Source organism: Micromesistius poutassou (genome assembly GCF_964030765.1).
Source record: "Micromesistius poutassou genome assembly, chromosome: 10".
Taxonomy (NCBI): domain Eukaryota; kingdom Metazoa; phylum Chordata; class Actinopteri; order Gadiformes; family Gadidae; genus Micromesistius; species Micromesistius poutassou.
In genome coordinates this window covers 17,308,257-17,321,897 of record NC_140280.1, presented here as the reverse complement: position 1 = coordinate 17,321,897, position 13,641 = coordinate 17,308,257, and the positions used below count along the sequence as shown (strand labels likewise).

The 13,641-nt window shown below is 41.4% G+C and overlaps 1 protein-coding gene across 1 annotated transcript in view; it reads right to left on the bottom strand.

The window, feature by feature from the left end:
- The window catches only part of LOC311354070 (kin of IRRE-like protein 3), a gene marked incomplete at its 3' end in the record, with an annotated part of 61,655 nt that overhangs the window by 29,304 nt on the left and 18,710 nt on the right, over window positions 1-13,641 (bottom strand). The window contains exons 3-4 of the mRNA XM_084473868.1: window positions 11,381-11,538; window positions 4,703-4,853 (exon numbers count right to left, since the gene is read on the bottom strand). Of these exons, the coding sequence (XP_084329994.1) occupies window positions 4,703-4,853; window positions 11,381-11,538 (309 nt within the window). The remainder of the gene's footprint in view (window positions 1-4,702; window positions 4,854-11,380; window positions 11,539-13,641) is intronic.

Sequence of the window (13,641 nt, the reverse complement as noted above, 5' to 3'; positions counted from 1 at the left end):
CATACTGTATAGGGGAATTCATGTTTGGAGAGAGTATATTTACTAATGTAATTAGCTGTTTGAATGGATACATGTGGAGCCATTGACTTAACCCTAACCCTCACATACATTTTATCAGTTATTTTTCCATAATTAAACTTTACGAACCTCGAAAACTTGTAAATGATTATATCTTGGGATTACAGGTTTATTTATAAATAATAATAAATGTATAGAATATGCACATCTCTATATTTTTTCCTTAAATTTTATTCTCACACATAACATATAGGTATTTCCTAACGCAAGATTGCAGATTCTTACTTAGAACATGTGGTCTATTATTATTGAACACGTGCGCAAACATTTTCAAGTAAATGACAACAACGACCATGACGACACTAATCCACCACATGTCGACCTGGCGGAGCCTCCCCTTTCTCAGTTACTGAATCACATTATGCGGAGCCAAATCTAATACATATGTATGACAGTTCTATCCTTCATGTAAATAGGATATGAACAGTAATACAATAAGCAGGGTATCCACGGTAACCATGAATGAGAAACAGGTCGGGCACTTAAAAAAAAAGAAAAAAAAAACTGTGTTTCTTTTACCAATAACAAACAACCCAAGCTTTTTATGTCTTAGAGGTCCTTTTATTTTGTGGAATGAGCTGCCTGAGTCGACCCTCATAAGGAGCCGGGAGGCAGAGGATCTCCCAGGGTAATTGTACGCGCAGGAGCGCTGTGCAGGGTAATTGCAGCGAGTGGGCGGAGCATGAGGCTAACAAAATGCACCGCTACCACTGATGCTGCTGCCGCTGCTCATACTTATTGACCAGACGTGTGTAGCCCCCGAGTGTCTTCAGGCTCCACGCACACGCACGCGTGTGTGCACGCGCATTCAAACGCACACACGCACGAATGCACGTGCACATTTAAACACACGTACACACACATACGTTTGCGATACACGCACATTCAACACATATGCATACATTTTAAACACACACACACACACACACACACACACACACACACAAACGCACGTATGCAAGCACACATTCAAACACATAGACGCACAAATGCACACGCATGTTTAAACACACACACACACACACACACACACACACACACATGCGCACACACTCAAACACAAGTATGCAAACACAAACACAGACACACACGAACATATGGAGCCCACGTCTTTTCAAGTGCTTCATGGCCCTGGCCCCTGACTGGGGCATGCACACACATTCATGCTAAAGGGCATGCACACACACACACACACACACACACACACACACACACACACACACACACACACACACACACACACACACAGCCAAACAAACTCACACACAGGCAGACACTCAAGAAGATCCACTCACACACTCACATAAGCACATACACTCTTGTGCACTAATTTACCCACATGTGTACAAAGCTGATGAAAGTTGTCTTCAATGAAAGGAGCACGTTCATTATGCTGTTTTCTTAAGGATGACATGAAACAGCAATCAGAGCACACGCTGCCTCTGTAATGAGACACATTTAAATAAGATATTTATGGCCTTCAAGACATAACAGGCTGCTATGATGTGATCCTGGAGGAATTGCTTGGCCATAGATGGAGCACCTACTTTTAAAGTAGACAAGGTCCCAGTAATGTTAAGGATATTACGTTTTGGAGGTTAGGTTTTCTGAACTACAGGAAGTTGAGGGTCATTCACTTTTGTTATACACAAAACATGTGCAAAATTGATGTTAGATTTGGCATAATCTGCAGAAATAGATGTACATGACCCGGGGAAAGGTTTGCAGACTGACCAAGGAAATAGCCGCCAATATCACACTTCACACATTCCCACAATAGGAGTTGAGAGGGTTAGTTCATCTGTTTAGACCCATGTACCATGTTCGCAGCCAAAGACGTGTGACCAAAGAATCACAAGATAAGGTTCTGAAACTGGACTGTTCAGTGTTCACATCAGTGAAACAAGCAGCTACTTGAAGCCGTATGTGGCTACTGCAGCGGTACAGATCTGGTGCTAGGCCTAACTTTATGCCAGGAGTTGGAAGCTGGCAATGCACTGGCTCGTCTGAAAACCAAACCGTACTCCAGGGACTTTGTTTTACCTGGAGAGACTCAATGAATGATAACACTGCACTTCTTGGCCACTGGTGTCAACGCGGTGTTATCACTTATAACTTGTAAACATGTAAACAAAATGAGGATTCCCCCTTTTATTTATTTATTTGGTTCATGGAGCATTATGGGGGAGTATTTTAGTTTTTCTAGGCTGCTTGTCAGTTAAAGCAAGCACATTTACCACTTTGGACTCTAGGATGGACTCTTTAACTTTTGATGCCCTTTGCAATTATGTATGACATTTATAGACTAAATGATTAATCAAAAAAAAATATTGTTGGATACATTGACCAACCTTTAGTTGCAGCCCTATTTACACTACACTGAGCAGCGAGAATGATTAAGAATGATGATGGGCAATGCTAGAAAGAGTTATGATTTATTATTGTCATGTATCATCTAAATAGAAATATAACTGTTTTAAGACTTTAAGACTTGTTCAGTGAAAACAACAAAAAAACAAAAAACAAAAAAGAATCCCTCTTTTTTGTCTCTGCGCCTATTTTTCTTTGTTTGTGCTTCTACTTGTTTGGACGGTTCCCCGTAACATTTCGACTTAGGAGCACAGTGCTCGCAATGAGAAAAGACAGCATGGAGCCCTGGCCCACCATCTAGCCTAGTGCCTCGCAAAGTGTCATTATTAATAAATGAATGCATGGCAAATTTGATTTACAAATTTGGACACAAGACTCGGAACTGCCCCCCTCCACCCCCTCCCAGTGCCGCCACTCCACCTGGACAGAACCATCATCACTTATTCATCCAGCAACTGCCACTCTGCGGACAGAAACAGTCAACATGGCCACCGCCTCCGTCTCTCCCCATCCGTTCGTTGCTCTTTCCTACTACTCCTCAAGGTATAATTTATCGTTTAATTAGTTTCTCGGAAATACATTTGTTTGGAAAATGTACAGTTCATGATGGAGGCATTTGTCAAAACAATTCTCTGCTCCATGTGGGGAACAGCCTTGGTTAGCTGCTACGTCGACCTTTCATCATTGTGTTTTGTGTCGCTGTGTTGCAACAACAAGCCACAGGATTGATAGCCACGGTTGTTCCTGCGTTGTTTGAGCCGTCCAAGGTTACCAAGGCAATAAGCCCGAATGAACACATGCTCACTTTTCCAACCCATTTTCTCTGTTGTAGAAAAAGAGACAAAAGTAATTACATACCATGATTAATGAAACGTATATGGATTATATATATTTAATCTGGCTTCTATTGTTTGACAACCTCCGTGAACGATACAAGGTCTCTCTCTGACAATATGAACAAATGAAAAATTGTTTCGTTCGCAGTTTTCACATTTCAACTCCCCCCTAAGCTGCAGTTTATGGACTCTCATTCAGCCTCAATGGAAGAAGAAATAAATGAAAATAAAAAGGGTGGGATGGGGAGGCAGGAGGTAGAATAATGAATCTGCCAGGAGTAATGCATCTCTTAATAGCATTTTCTGCTTTATTAGTCATACTTAACAGCTTTGAGGAGCTGTGAGAGGATACAAAAGGCCCCCTATTGTTTTCTACGATCAAATAATATCGTCTGACATTTTAATTATTTATATGGAGAGTGGCCCATGTTTTTTTTCCTTCTTTTCTTCCTGAAGGAGGTGGAGTTGTAGGAGGAGGAGAGGGTTATACAAACAAAACACACACAAGCCCTACAGCTAGAGGCGATTTGTACGGACTGATTGGGTCGGTGCTAATTACCATTGTATTAATGACCCCATACCACCTACACACTCACACAAACTGCACCCACATTCAAACAGGTAACTTCCTTAGCAATTTGGAGGGCAATCAGGACCATGTTTACAAATATTTTGTTGTATTTTTTTCATTAATTAGTCATTTGGTTGCCTAATTATTTGCATTGTTTTATTATAATTAATTGTGAAAATAGGTTGTTTTTGTAACGCATGGGTATGGGCATAAGTATGAATCTTAATACAGACTTGATATGAGAAGGTCAAAACAAGGATTTAGCAAGTAAACACCAATTTGTTTATTTGCTATGCTTTTATCCAAAGCACTTTGCACATAGATTTGAGATGCAGACCATTATGGATGAGTTGGAGTTAAGACACCTTTTTTCAAGGATGCCTGCTCAAGCAGACATTAGGGATTGAACCCAGAACCTTTCAGCTGAAAAACCCTGAACTTTACACACACCAGACGAGGGGTTTCAAAAACATTTTTGAATGGGGGCCCACTTCAACATCTCAAAAGTGTCCAATGCCCACAGCCCATTTCAAATACAGTATTTCGGAACCCAACCATTAACCGATACCAAATATACCAAATACCGATAAACATTTCAGGCATGATGCATTCAATCCGAAAAATAACATTCACATCATTTTTACAACCAATAAAACAAAAAGAATGTGTTCAATCGTTTGGCTGACAAGTTGCAGTATCCGTGCGGACGACTGGGGGGGATCACGGGACGTAGTACGTGGGGGACCATAGTCCCTACACCAGAGCACTCTCCCACCAACTCATTGATTCCTCCATCCAGTCACTCATTCAGACCAACGATGGACGACGGGCTTGACCCTTCACTCACGTTGGATGTCGACGGTGACCGTGGTGTCCTTCCCGTTGGGCGCCGCCTTGTTGGAGGCCCGGCAGGTGATCTGCTGCCCTGACTCGATGTTGCTGGGAGACAGGTAGAGGGTGCTCACCGTGCTCTCTCTCCTGCCGTCGCGCAACAGCGTCTGAGAACGGAAGGACGGCCGGTAATCACACAAGCACGCAAACTGTCAGGCTTTCATGCATTATTTATAATCCAGTGTGTTTTATTTGGTCTGAACAGAGCACACCCGCACGCCAAGGTAGTATGGTAATGGTCTCGCTTGACTCGGAAGGTCGTGAAATGGATAGACAAACACCTAATTAGCGTCTATATCACATTTGTTTGTAAATCATTTAAAACGTGTACGTACGTACGCACGTGTGTGTGTGTGTGTGTTCCATCAAGCCTAATTGAACCAGGGAAGTGTTTGATGCGTGATGTCTACCTAGTTTATCGTCAGGGATACTCTATCGTCAGGGATACTCTATCGTCAGGGATACTCTGTGGATAATTTATTAATTTTCAAGATGAAGAAAAAAGTCATGAAAATAGTTTCTCGGCGATAACGAATCAACCTCTGTGTGCAGCTCAACTATCTTTCCATCCTCTCCATCTGCACTGTCTCTGGGGGGGCCTGGAAAAGGGGCAGAGGCCAACGCTGAGCGTGAAACACACAGAAAGAGAGCAAACTGTCGCGCTTTTCTTCAGATAGCACCCACTCTGTGTCCTATCATCCTTTTATGAGAGACCTCCGCCAAGGGAGCCCAGTTTGGTTTCAGTTATTGCAGATTTTTAATGGTCTTTTACAACACATTTTGATCCATCCTCACTTCACCTGAACACTCTCGAGACCGTGAATTAATCAGAAGCGGGCATAGCGGTGTGGTATTGGGTGGGGTGTTTAAGTATACAAAAAAGGTCCAGTGGTGGATTATAGTGGAGACCCACTGAAAAAGGTTTGGGAAGCCATTGGAGGACTCTATTAGTCGCCATGGAGAAAAGAGAGAGGATTGGGAACTCTTTTGACGCTCATTGTAAGCAACTGGCACAAGAGTCCAATTTCAGGCCAACAAAGAGATAGCAAAATTGGAAAATTACCATGTACCATTTAAAAACGTTGAATGGGAAATATTTAAAATGCTCCCCACTCAACCCACTATATCAACTTTAATGTGTTCATTCTGTGCACATTGAGTGCCATCCCAGTTTCACAACTGCCGTTGATGTATGTTCACTTAGTCAAGATGTGTTGACTTGGCTTTCCAATTTGCCAGACGTGACTTTTCTTCTACGGCAAACATATTTATTCCACAATTATCATTCATCAATTAGAATGCCTATCAAACAAGGATCAGTTTTGTTTTGTGGACAAGTTGCCAGTGCAAAATAAACTTGATGGTTCAAAGTAAAAAGGCATTAAGCAAACTTTAATCAAAAATGGCATGCTGCAAGATGTTTGTGTGTTTGTGTGTGTGTATTTGTGTGTGTGTGTGTGTGTGTGTGTGTGTGTGTGTGTGTGTGTGTGTGTGTGTGTGTGTGTGTGTATTTAGATATCTGCAGTAGCTTTAAGGCAAATGTGGATGGGAGAACAGCGAAAACGCAGTAAACGTCTGTTCCATATGTTGTGACAGATGCTCAAGCGGCAAAATCTCAACCAAATGCCTGGCGGTTTTTACACTGTGAAGGCGTTTTTTTTTTTCTCCTTTGCTGTTTTGCAAACTCTGCCTTATGCCTTGTTCCTTCCGATTAATCACAATATTTCAATCGGAAGTTGCCTGAAAACAACTTTCTCTTTGCATGTGAACATTTATGTTAAAACTTACTTTATTTTTATCACAGGAGTGTCTGAGTAACACACACAAACACTCACTTCTGTTTGACGGATCGTTTCCAATTAACACTGCTGGAATACTCTTGTCCAAACAAAGACATATGTGTTTACAGAGTACCAACCAGCATAATATATGCAGGATATAATATACTTTATCTATCTCTCCCACTATATATTAATACCAACACACAACTAGAAGTAAACACAGATTAAAACACTCACTTTCGTTTATATGATTCATTCCAATTAACACTCTTGCAATACAAACTGAAAAGACCAAAACAGAACTCTTGTCCAAACACAGAGATATGTTTCTACAGAGTACCAGCCATATGATATAATAGACTTTATCTCTCACTCCACCCCCCATCACTACATATTAATTAAAACATACAAAATCTAGAAATAGAGGTTTCATCACCTCCACATGCTATTAGTTAATCTCTGCCGATAATCAGTAGGGAACTAGCGTAGGAAAAAACTGAAAAAAAGTAAATAACTGACATGCGGATAATGAAACAAAAATATTGTTATTTTGTGAAACCATCATTCTAAACTGAAGACCTCTTTCATTTCAGCTACATATCAACACCAGAGTGTCATTTGGAGAGTTGTGTAACCCCAGTTGAAACTTCTGAATCACTGAACCATTATAATTTGGATGATCAATGGGTGACAAATTGGTGGTCGCCACTTCTCACAAATTGATGAAAAATTATGAGAGTATATATGAAACCCATTAGTTCAAGCTATTGGTAATAAAACATTTTCATGCATGAGAATTAATTCCAAACATTTAACTTTAGAAAGATAAAAACTTTATTTTGAAGAATGATCATAAATCTCCCAAGGATTTGAAACTGACCCGTCTTCAATGAGAGGGGTCATCAAAGCAATGACAGAAACAGCCTGCCGCAATGAAGCAATTATCCATGGCACGGTGTCTCGGGCCTACTGGGAATCCTGTTATGATCGTGTCTGCACCTCCTGACTAAATCTCACCCCCCACTTGGGCTGAATCAGCTCTCGTGGGAGAGGGGCATTAGGAAGCCTTCCTCTGGGCATCAATGTTCTGCTGCAGCCTCTCCCATTGCCGCATATCTCTCTCCTCTTTCCCCCATGAAAAAGATTGCAAAGCTCGCCCACTCCCTTGAAGTGATGAAGGACGGATGCAGAGACAGACGGGCTTGGCTCATTCAACGATAATGTGTGCACCTTCCCAAAAATGGGAAAAAAACATGGGATAGGGAAACACGATGAGCTCTACATCTAGATGGGCCGACAATGGCATTCTTATAAATGGGAAAAATCTAATACTTTTTAAGGGAGAGCTATATAAGATGGCCAGATGACCTGCCTGCTTCTTATCACCTCCTTGTCTGAGGGAAGATCCAGACGTGAACAGTCGTGTATCTCCCAGTGGCATTTCCCATGAGTGGAGTAGCTGCCCCAGAATGCATTCAGCAGGGAAATGATGCCTTCTCATATCACGTCCTCGCAGCTTGACAAAGCCTTTCTGTCTAAGAGCCATCATCGTTTTTTTAAGGAAAGGTCTCTTTGTTGTGCTAACTTTGTTTGTGGCTCTTTAAAGCTGTGGGCAGACGAGGATGAATGGAAGAAGCCACAGACATCCAAGGACTGAGGAGGTGGGAGGATGTGTGATGCAATGAAGTGAAGGACAACAACAAAAAAAGCCCTCGCTCTCTCCCTGCTATGGCTGCAATAAAACAAACAGGAAAAAGTACCATTGGTTTGGCTGTTGTGCCGTTATTATATCGTTTTTTTCTTCACCCATTTCAAAGAATTGATTTTTCCTGGGGATTTTCCTCCATCTAGAACTAAACTGGCTATTTTGGAGCCCTCATTTAAATTAGCCACTTGTGGGTCTTTGACTGTGTGGTTCCGGCCACCTAATTCCTTTCCCAGGCAATAGCGAGTTTGTGACCGCATCGCTATGAGCCCCATCAGACCCTGGATGGGCAAACTAATGTGGCCATCTAGGTTAAAGAGGATTGGTTTGGTTATGGCAAGACCCCTCTTACTGCAGGCCACCAATGCTGATGAAAGGGCCAGATCCTTGGTGATTTAAATTGGTGTGTTTATACCGTTTCCAGTTGGCATAAATAGGGATTTTTCCTTTTCTTGTCATTTCTTGTTCTTGTTCCTTTTCTTGTCTGACGTCACAGACAGCAGAACATCTAACCCAAAACTAAGCATATGAAATTAGAATGTTTCTTTGAAAGGGGTGCATTATTACATATGTACTATACAGTCATTGGCAGATGCTTTTAAAGTGAATTCATGTACATGTTATTAAGGAGTAGGTTAAGGGTTAGGCATCTTGCTCAAGGATACCTACAGGTAGGTTTTTGTACATTGAGGATCTAACTGGTACCATTTGGTTTGGAGTCAAACATTGTAGCCAGCATGCTATCCAGTGATGAATTGAAGCACCCAAAACGGCCATATCTACACAGACTAAGGTCCTTTGAAGGTTTAACATTAATGAATTATTGACTCAAATGTAAACAAATGTTCATATGACATGGGTACAAATAGACAAATTAGCCATATAACACATTTGATTGCCTATACAATGTTGTGTCATGCAATTATCATATCTTAACATGATGAAAAGGCATTTTGGAGCTCTAGAGGAAGCAGCACTCCTACAGGGAAGAGAAAGGACTTCTGGGGACAGACGAGTATATCAAGTATATCTGTTCATCTATCAAACGCATTCCCCCGATAAAGAATCAAACAGTGAACCGCTTCTTGGCTCGCCATAATGATCAGAACCAGGACAGGAAACATCTGTTAAGACTGCAACTATCCTGCTGTTCTGGAAGACATGCGATTTGCTGCGCTTTTAAAACCTAACATTGTGCGTGTGTTTGCTTTTTAAAAGTGCAGTCACATCATGCTGGTAGTTTTGCATCAAGTTGAGTTTGATATTGGCTTCAAATTATCTATTATTTATAAATTCACACTGCTACAGCTGTCTGTTTTCTGTAATGAACCAAATGTTAGAAAACCATAATTACATGTTATTACACATACTGACATTCAGGAAATATTGTTTGCAAAATAATTTGCTTACCAGATCAAATTGTATTTTATATTTGTATTTATCAAGTGCATCTTGCCCTTTGTGTTTCATAAACATGTAAACACATCACATGTGAAGGATAAACAACAAGTAATTGACTAAAACTTGATTAATTCTCATTAAATTGGAATCAGCCAACATTCATATCATAGACATACATGGTGGGGAAGACATGTACGAAACAGCACTAGGGGAGAGGGAGAGCAGGGGGTGGACTAAAGGGGGTCAGTGGGACTGAAATCATTAATAAAATAACTATAAAAGTAGGAGGACATCCCCCATGTCACTCCGCTCAATACCCACATGCACTGCAGTATTTATTTGATCGGATCATACAAAACGAGAAACACCATCGCTACATGTAGCATCTCTAATTTCATATTGAGCTCATCATGTTGTGCTATGGATTAGAGTTGCAGGCTATGGGGATTGGGATTTGATTTTATTACCAACTGATTTATGCGCTGGTATTTTAATATACAGTATGTCACATACGTCATGAAAAGCTAGCATTGTCAACGGTAAAAGTGTCCTGCGAGTGCACCTGTGTTGACTCGTTGTTAGAGATCCGCTTGTGGTGGTGTTGCCGTGTGGACGGCAGTTTCAACTGGACAGAGATAGATGGACTCCTGCACTCCACTCTCTGATTAGTGTTTGTCAACACGTCAATTGATTGTTCCCTCGACACTGTCGCTACTTCTTCTTCGTCTTCTTCTTGGATGTTCGGCGGGGCTGTCAGTGCACTCCCCCGCTGGAGACTAAAGGGGTGGGAATGCACCGTTGGGAATGACCCATGCTCAAGTCTACACCCACTCCATCTGAGGAAACATTGTACGAGCCTTAGGGGCCCAGTCTCTACTGAGTAGTATACGCTCAGAGGTTGTTGTTTGTTTTTAGAACTTGCATGATACGTCTTGTCTTTAATCATGTTTCCCTGCTTTAATTTCACGTCTCCTTAAAAATAAATGATTGGGTGTCAGCAAATTCTTTCTCCATAGAACGACGGTACCTGTATATTAATAAGGGTAGCACCAAGTGACACGTTCATTATTGAACAGAAACCGTGCGGCCGGGTCAAGAGCATTGCTTATTTTTTTTCTCTATACGATGCACAATTTGTTACACAAATAAAGTTCATTTCAACCCGGGGCAATTTGCATGCTCTATAGTTTTCTATTAGGGTAAAATAATTAGTTGTCTGCTTGGCCTAATGGTGGGTAATAAAGCCCATTGACGTTTTGCAGACTTTGCGGAACACAGCTTGGCTTTATTATGGCTAGACTGAAACCTAACAGTAATTAACCAAGCTCTACTAATCACACTCACTGTTGTGTAGTAAACTGGCACAGCGCATATGAGTAAAGTAAAATAAAGGCAGTTGAAAACTTGCTCATTGGCAAAAACGTCTCCCTTCTTGTTCTTAATTATAAATTAAAAGTGTACTTTTTGAATGGCCCTACAGCTGAGGCTTTGAGAACTAGCAGGAGTCTTGTAAAGGGGGAATAAAGGCGTACTAGAGGGGGTGGAAAACGTTTTTTCTGCTTGCTAGGAAACAAAGAGGTTTCCTCCATGTACATGTTAGCAGGATCGGTCCATAAAACAGTAGGTGTTTTGGGGGGGGGTTGGCATGGGACATCAGGGCTGGAACCCAGAGACATTTTGTCAGGGGAGTCAGACCCTCCTAACCCCTAGATTTGACTGTGTTTCTGCTGTGTTCCGGGGGGCTCACCTTGGAGTACATGGCTCCGCTCAGAACCAGGCCATTGCGGATCCAGATGATGGAGGCGGCGGGCTTGGCGTTGTCCGCGTGGCAGGTGAGGTTGAGGTGGTCGCCCGCCCGCAGGCTCACCACCGGGGAGCCCACGATCACCGGGTCATCTGGGGGAACTGCAGGGGAAGGAAAGGAGAGGAGGTTGGGGTTGAGTTTGCGACTGCTTTCTCATTGGAAAGGTAGAAGTACATGTTGGTGCTGCATGGTGCGTTTTTGGTCAGCTGTATGATAAAAAGAAGGTTGCGGTAGTAGTGGTTTTTGGAATTCAAAATGAGATGCAATTGGAGCGTGTGCTCAAAATATGAATCTTTTACTGTTTCAATGTCTGTGTAATTTTTCTGTTGCACACCAACACTTTTTGACCCCAAATAATAATTCTGGATGTCACAGACCCACTGAATAAACCAACACCAGGTGTTTTAGTCCTCCTTCAGTAACTTTCTTCCAAAGAACATAACATTTTTAACTTTAACACTCATTATATTTTCTACAGTCTATAGTCTGAGAAATAACAAAAATAAAAAAACGAAAATAAAGTGGCGGTTGGTGGTTGGATATGAGCGGGGAAACAAAGTGCGACCGAACCGGTTAAGAACTTGAGCTAGCGATACTCCTCATTAAATCAGCACCAAATAGACATAGAAAAAGCTCTCCTTTTGGACCAGGGCTACCTGATCATCACCTGTGATGATCAAAAAGGTGTTGTATTTCTTTCTAAATATGTGTTTTTTTATCAGTCATCTTGACTTTCCTCCCATCATTATAATTACCAATATCACCATCTCTCAGTGGTTATATTCTGTCTGGGGGGGGGGCAAGCCTTGGACATAAATAGAATGAGTGTTATAGCCTACTTGAGTGCTCTAAGAAAAATCCTGAAGGCTGTCAGGATTTCCCATGTCTTGCACATGCAGATTATCTGTGTCTTTTTTTGTTCAAAACGATGCTAATGCTACAGCCCCACTTAAGAGGAATCTGGAGAAGACAGAAAAAAAGGGACAGATGGATGGATAGATAGGATAGACTTATAGATAGGACAGACACACAGACAGACAGATAGATATATACGTAGATAGACAGATATACAGTAATCCACTTATACAGTGGTTGCAACAGTGTGTTTTTAAAAAAGCAGTGTCCCAACCAGAATTTGTAAGAAATATCTATTGTCAACAATATACATTTATCTATATGTTCAAGGACATAGAGTTTGTGTGTGTGTGTGTGTGTGTGTTTTTCTGTGTGTGCATGCGTGTGTATTCCAACAACGGCTCATACATTCAGTCATTCTGGGAAAAGCCGAACAAAAGCATTCTGTAGTCAAGTGCAGTACGATGGAGCACGAAGCAGTCAATGTTCTATATTGCCGTGCCCTTAGCAACATTAGTCATCCCTACAGCGACACCTTCACATTGTGAAGCAGAGTGCAGTGCAAACCCCTTCCTATTCATGACCAACAGATGGATGGCAGTGTGAAAGGCAAGATGCCGTAGCCCCTAATTCAAAGTTAGAGATACACAGTCGAAACAGTAGAAAGTTACATGCTAGCCTCGCCAATTTGGTGAGGTCACCCCTTAGGTTGAAACAGAAAAAAGTGTATCTTTCTTATTCTGACTTTTTGATTCCCTTTTTCACTTGTTTATGAATATGTCACACTAGTGCAGGGGAAACAAACAGCACCATGTGATTAGAGAATTAAAGCTCGCAAGCAGCTACAAGGTGAGGAATCCCATAGGGTGAATTTTTTAGTTTAAGAAGATAAATTGTGTTTCAATGCTATTTCAAGTGAAGAAAGGGGAGATCGCACACAAGGGCTGAGAAGTTCCAAAAGTGTATTTTAAAAGCCGAAACAACAATTACAGGCCACATATCCAAGGGGTAAACGTTTCGGGTCTAGCCCTTCATCAGTGTTCCTTGTACGTGACGCGTTACAGGGCGCAGCAGCCTTTTATAGGCTCGCCTGATCACCCAATCACCCCAAGACACATGAGTGCATTTGGGGTCACAGTGTATCCAAATCACCAAAATTACACCACATATACTATAATATCACAATTATGTACAAACATGTACAGGAGATATAACAACATTTGTATACAGAAACATATAGTCACACAACATTTTAATAGTGATACCATATTTAAATATTTGAAAAATATAAATGAACAATATTTAGAAAACAGAGAGCATGTATTGATCTAGGTGCTATCAATGCTATT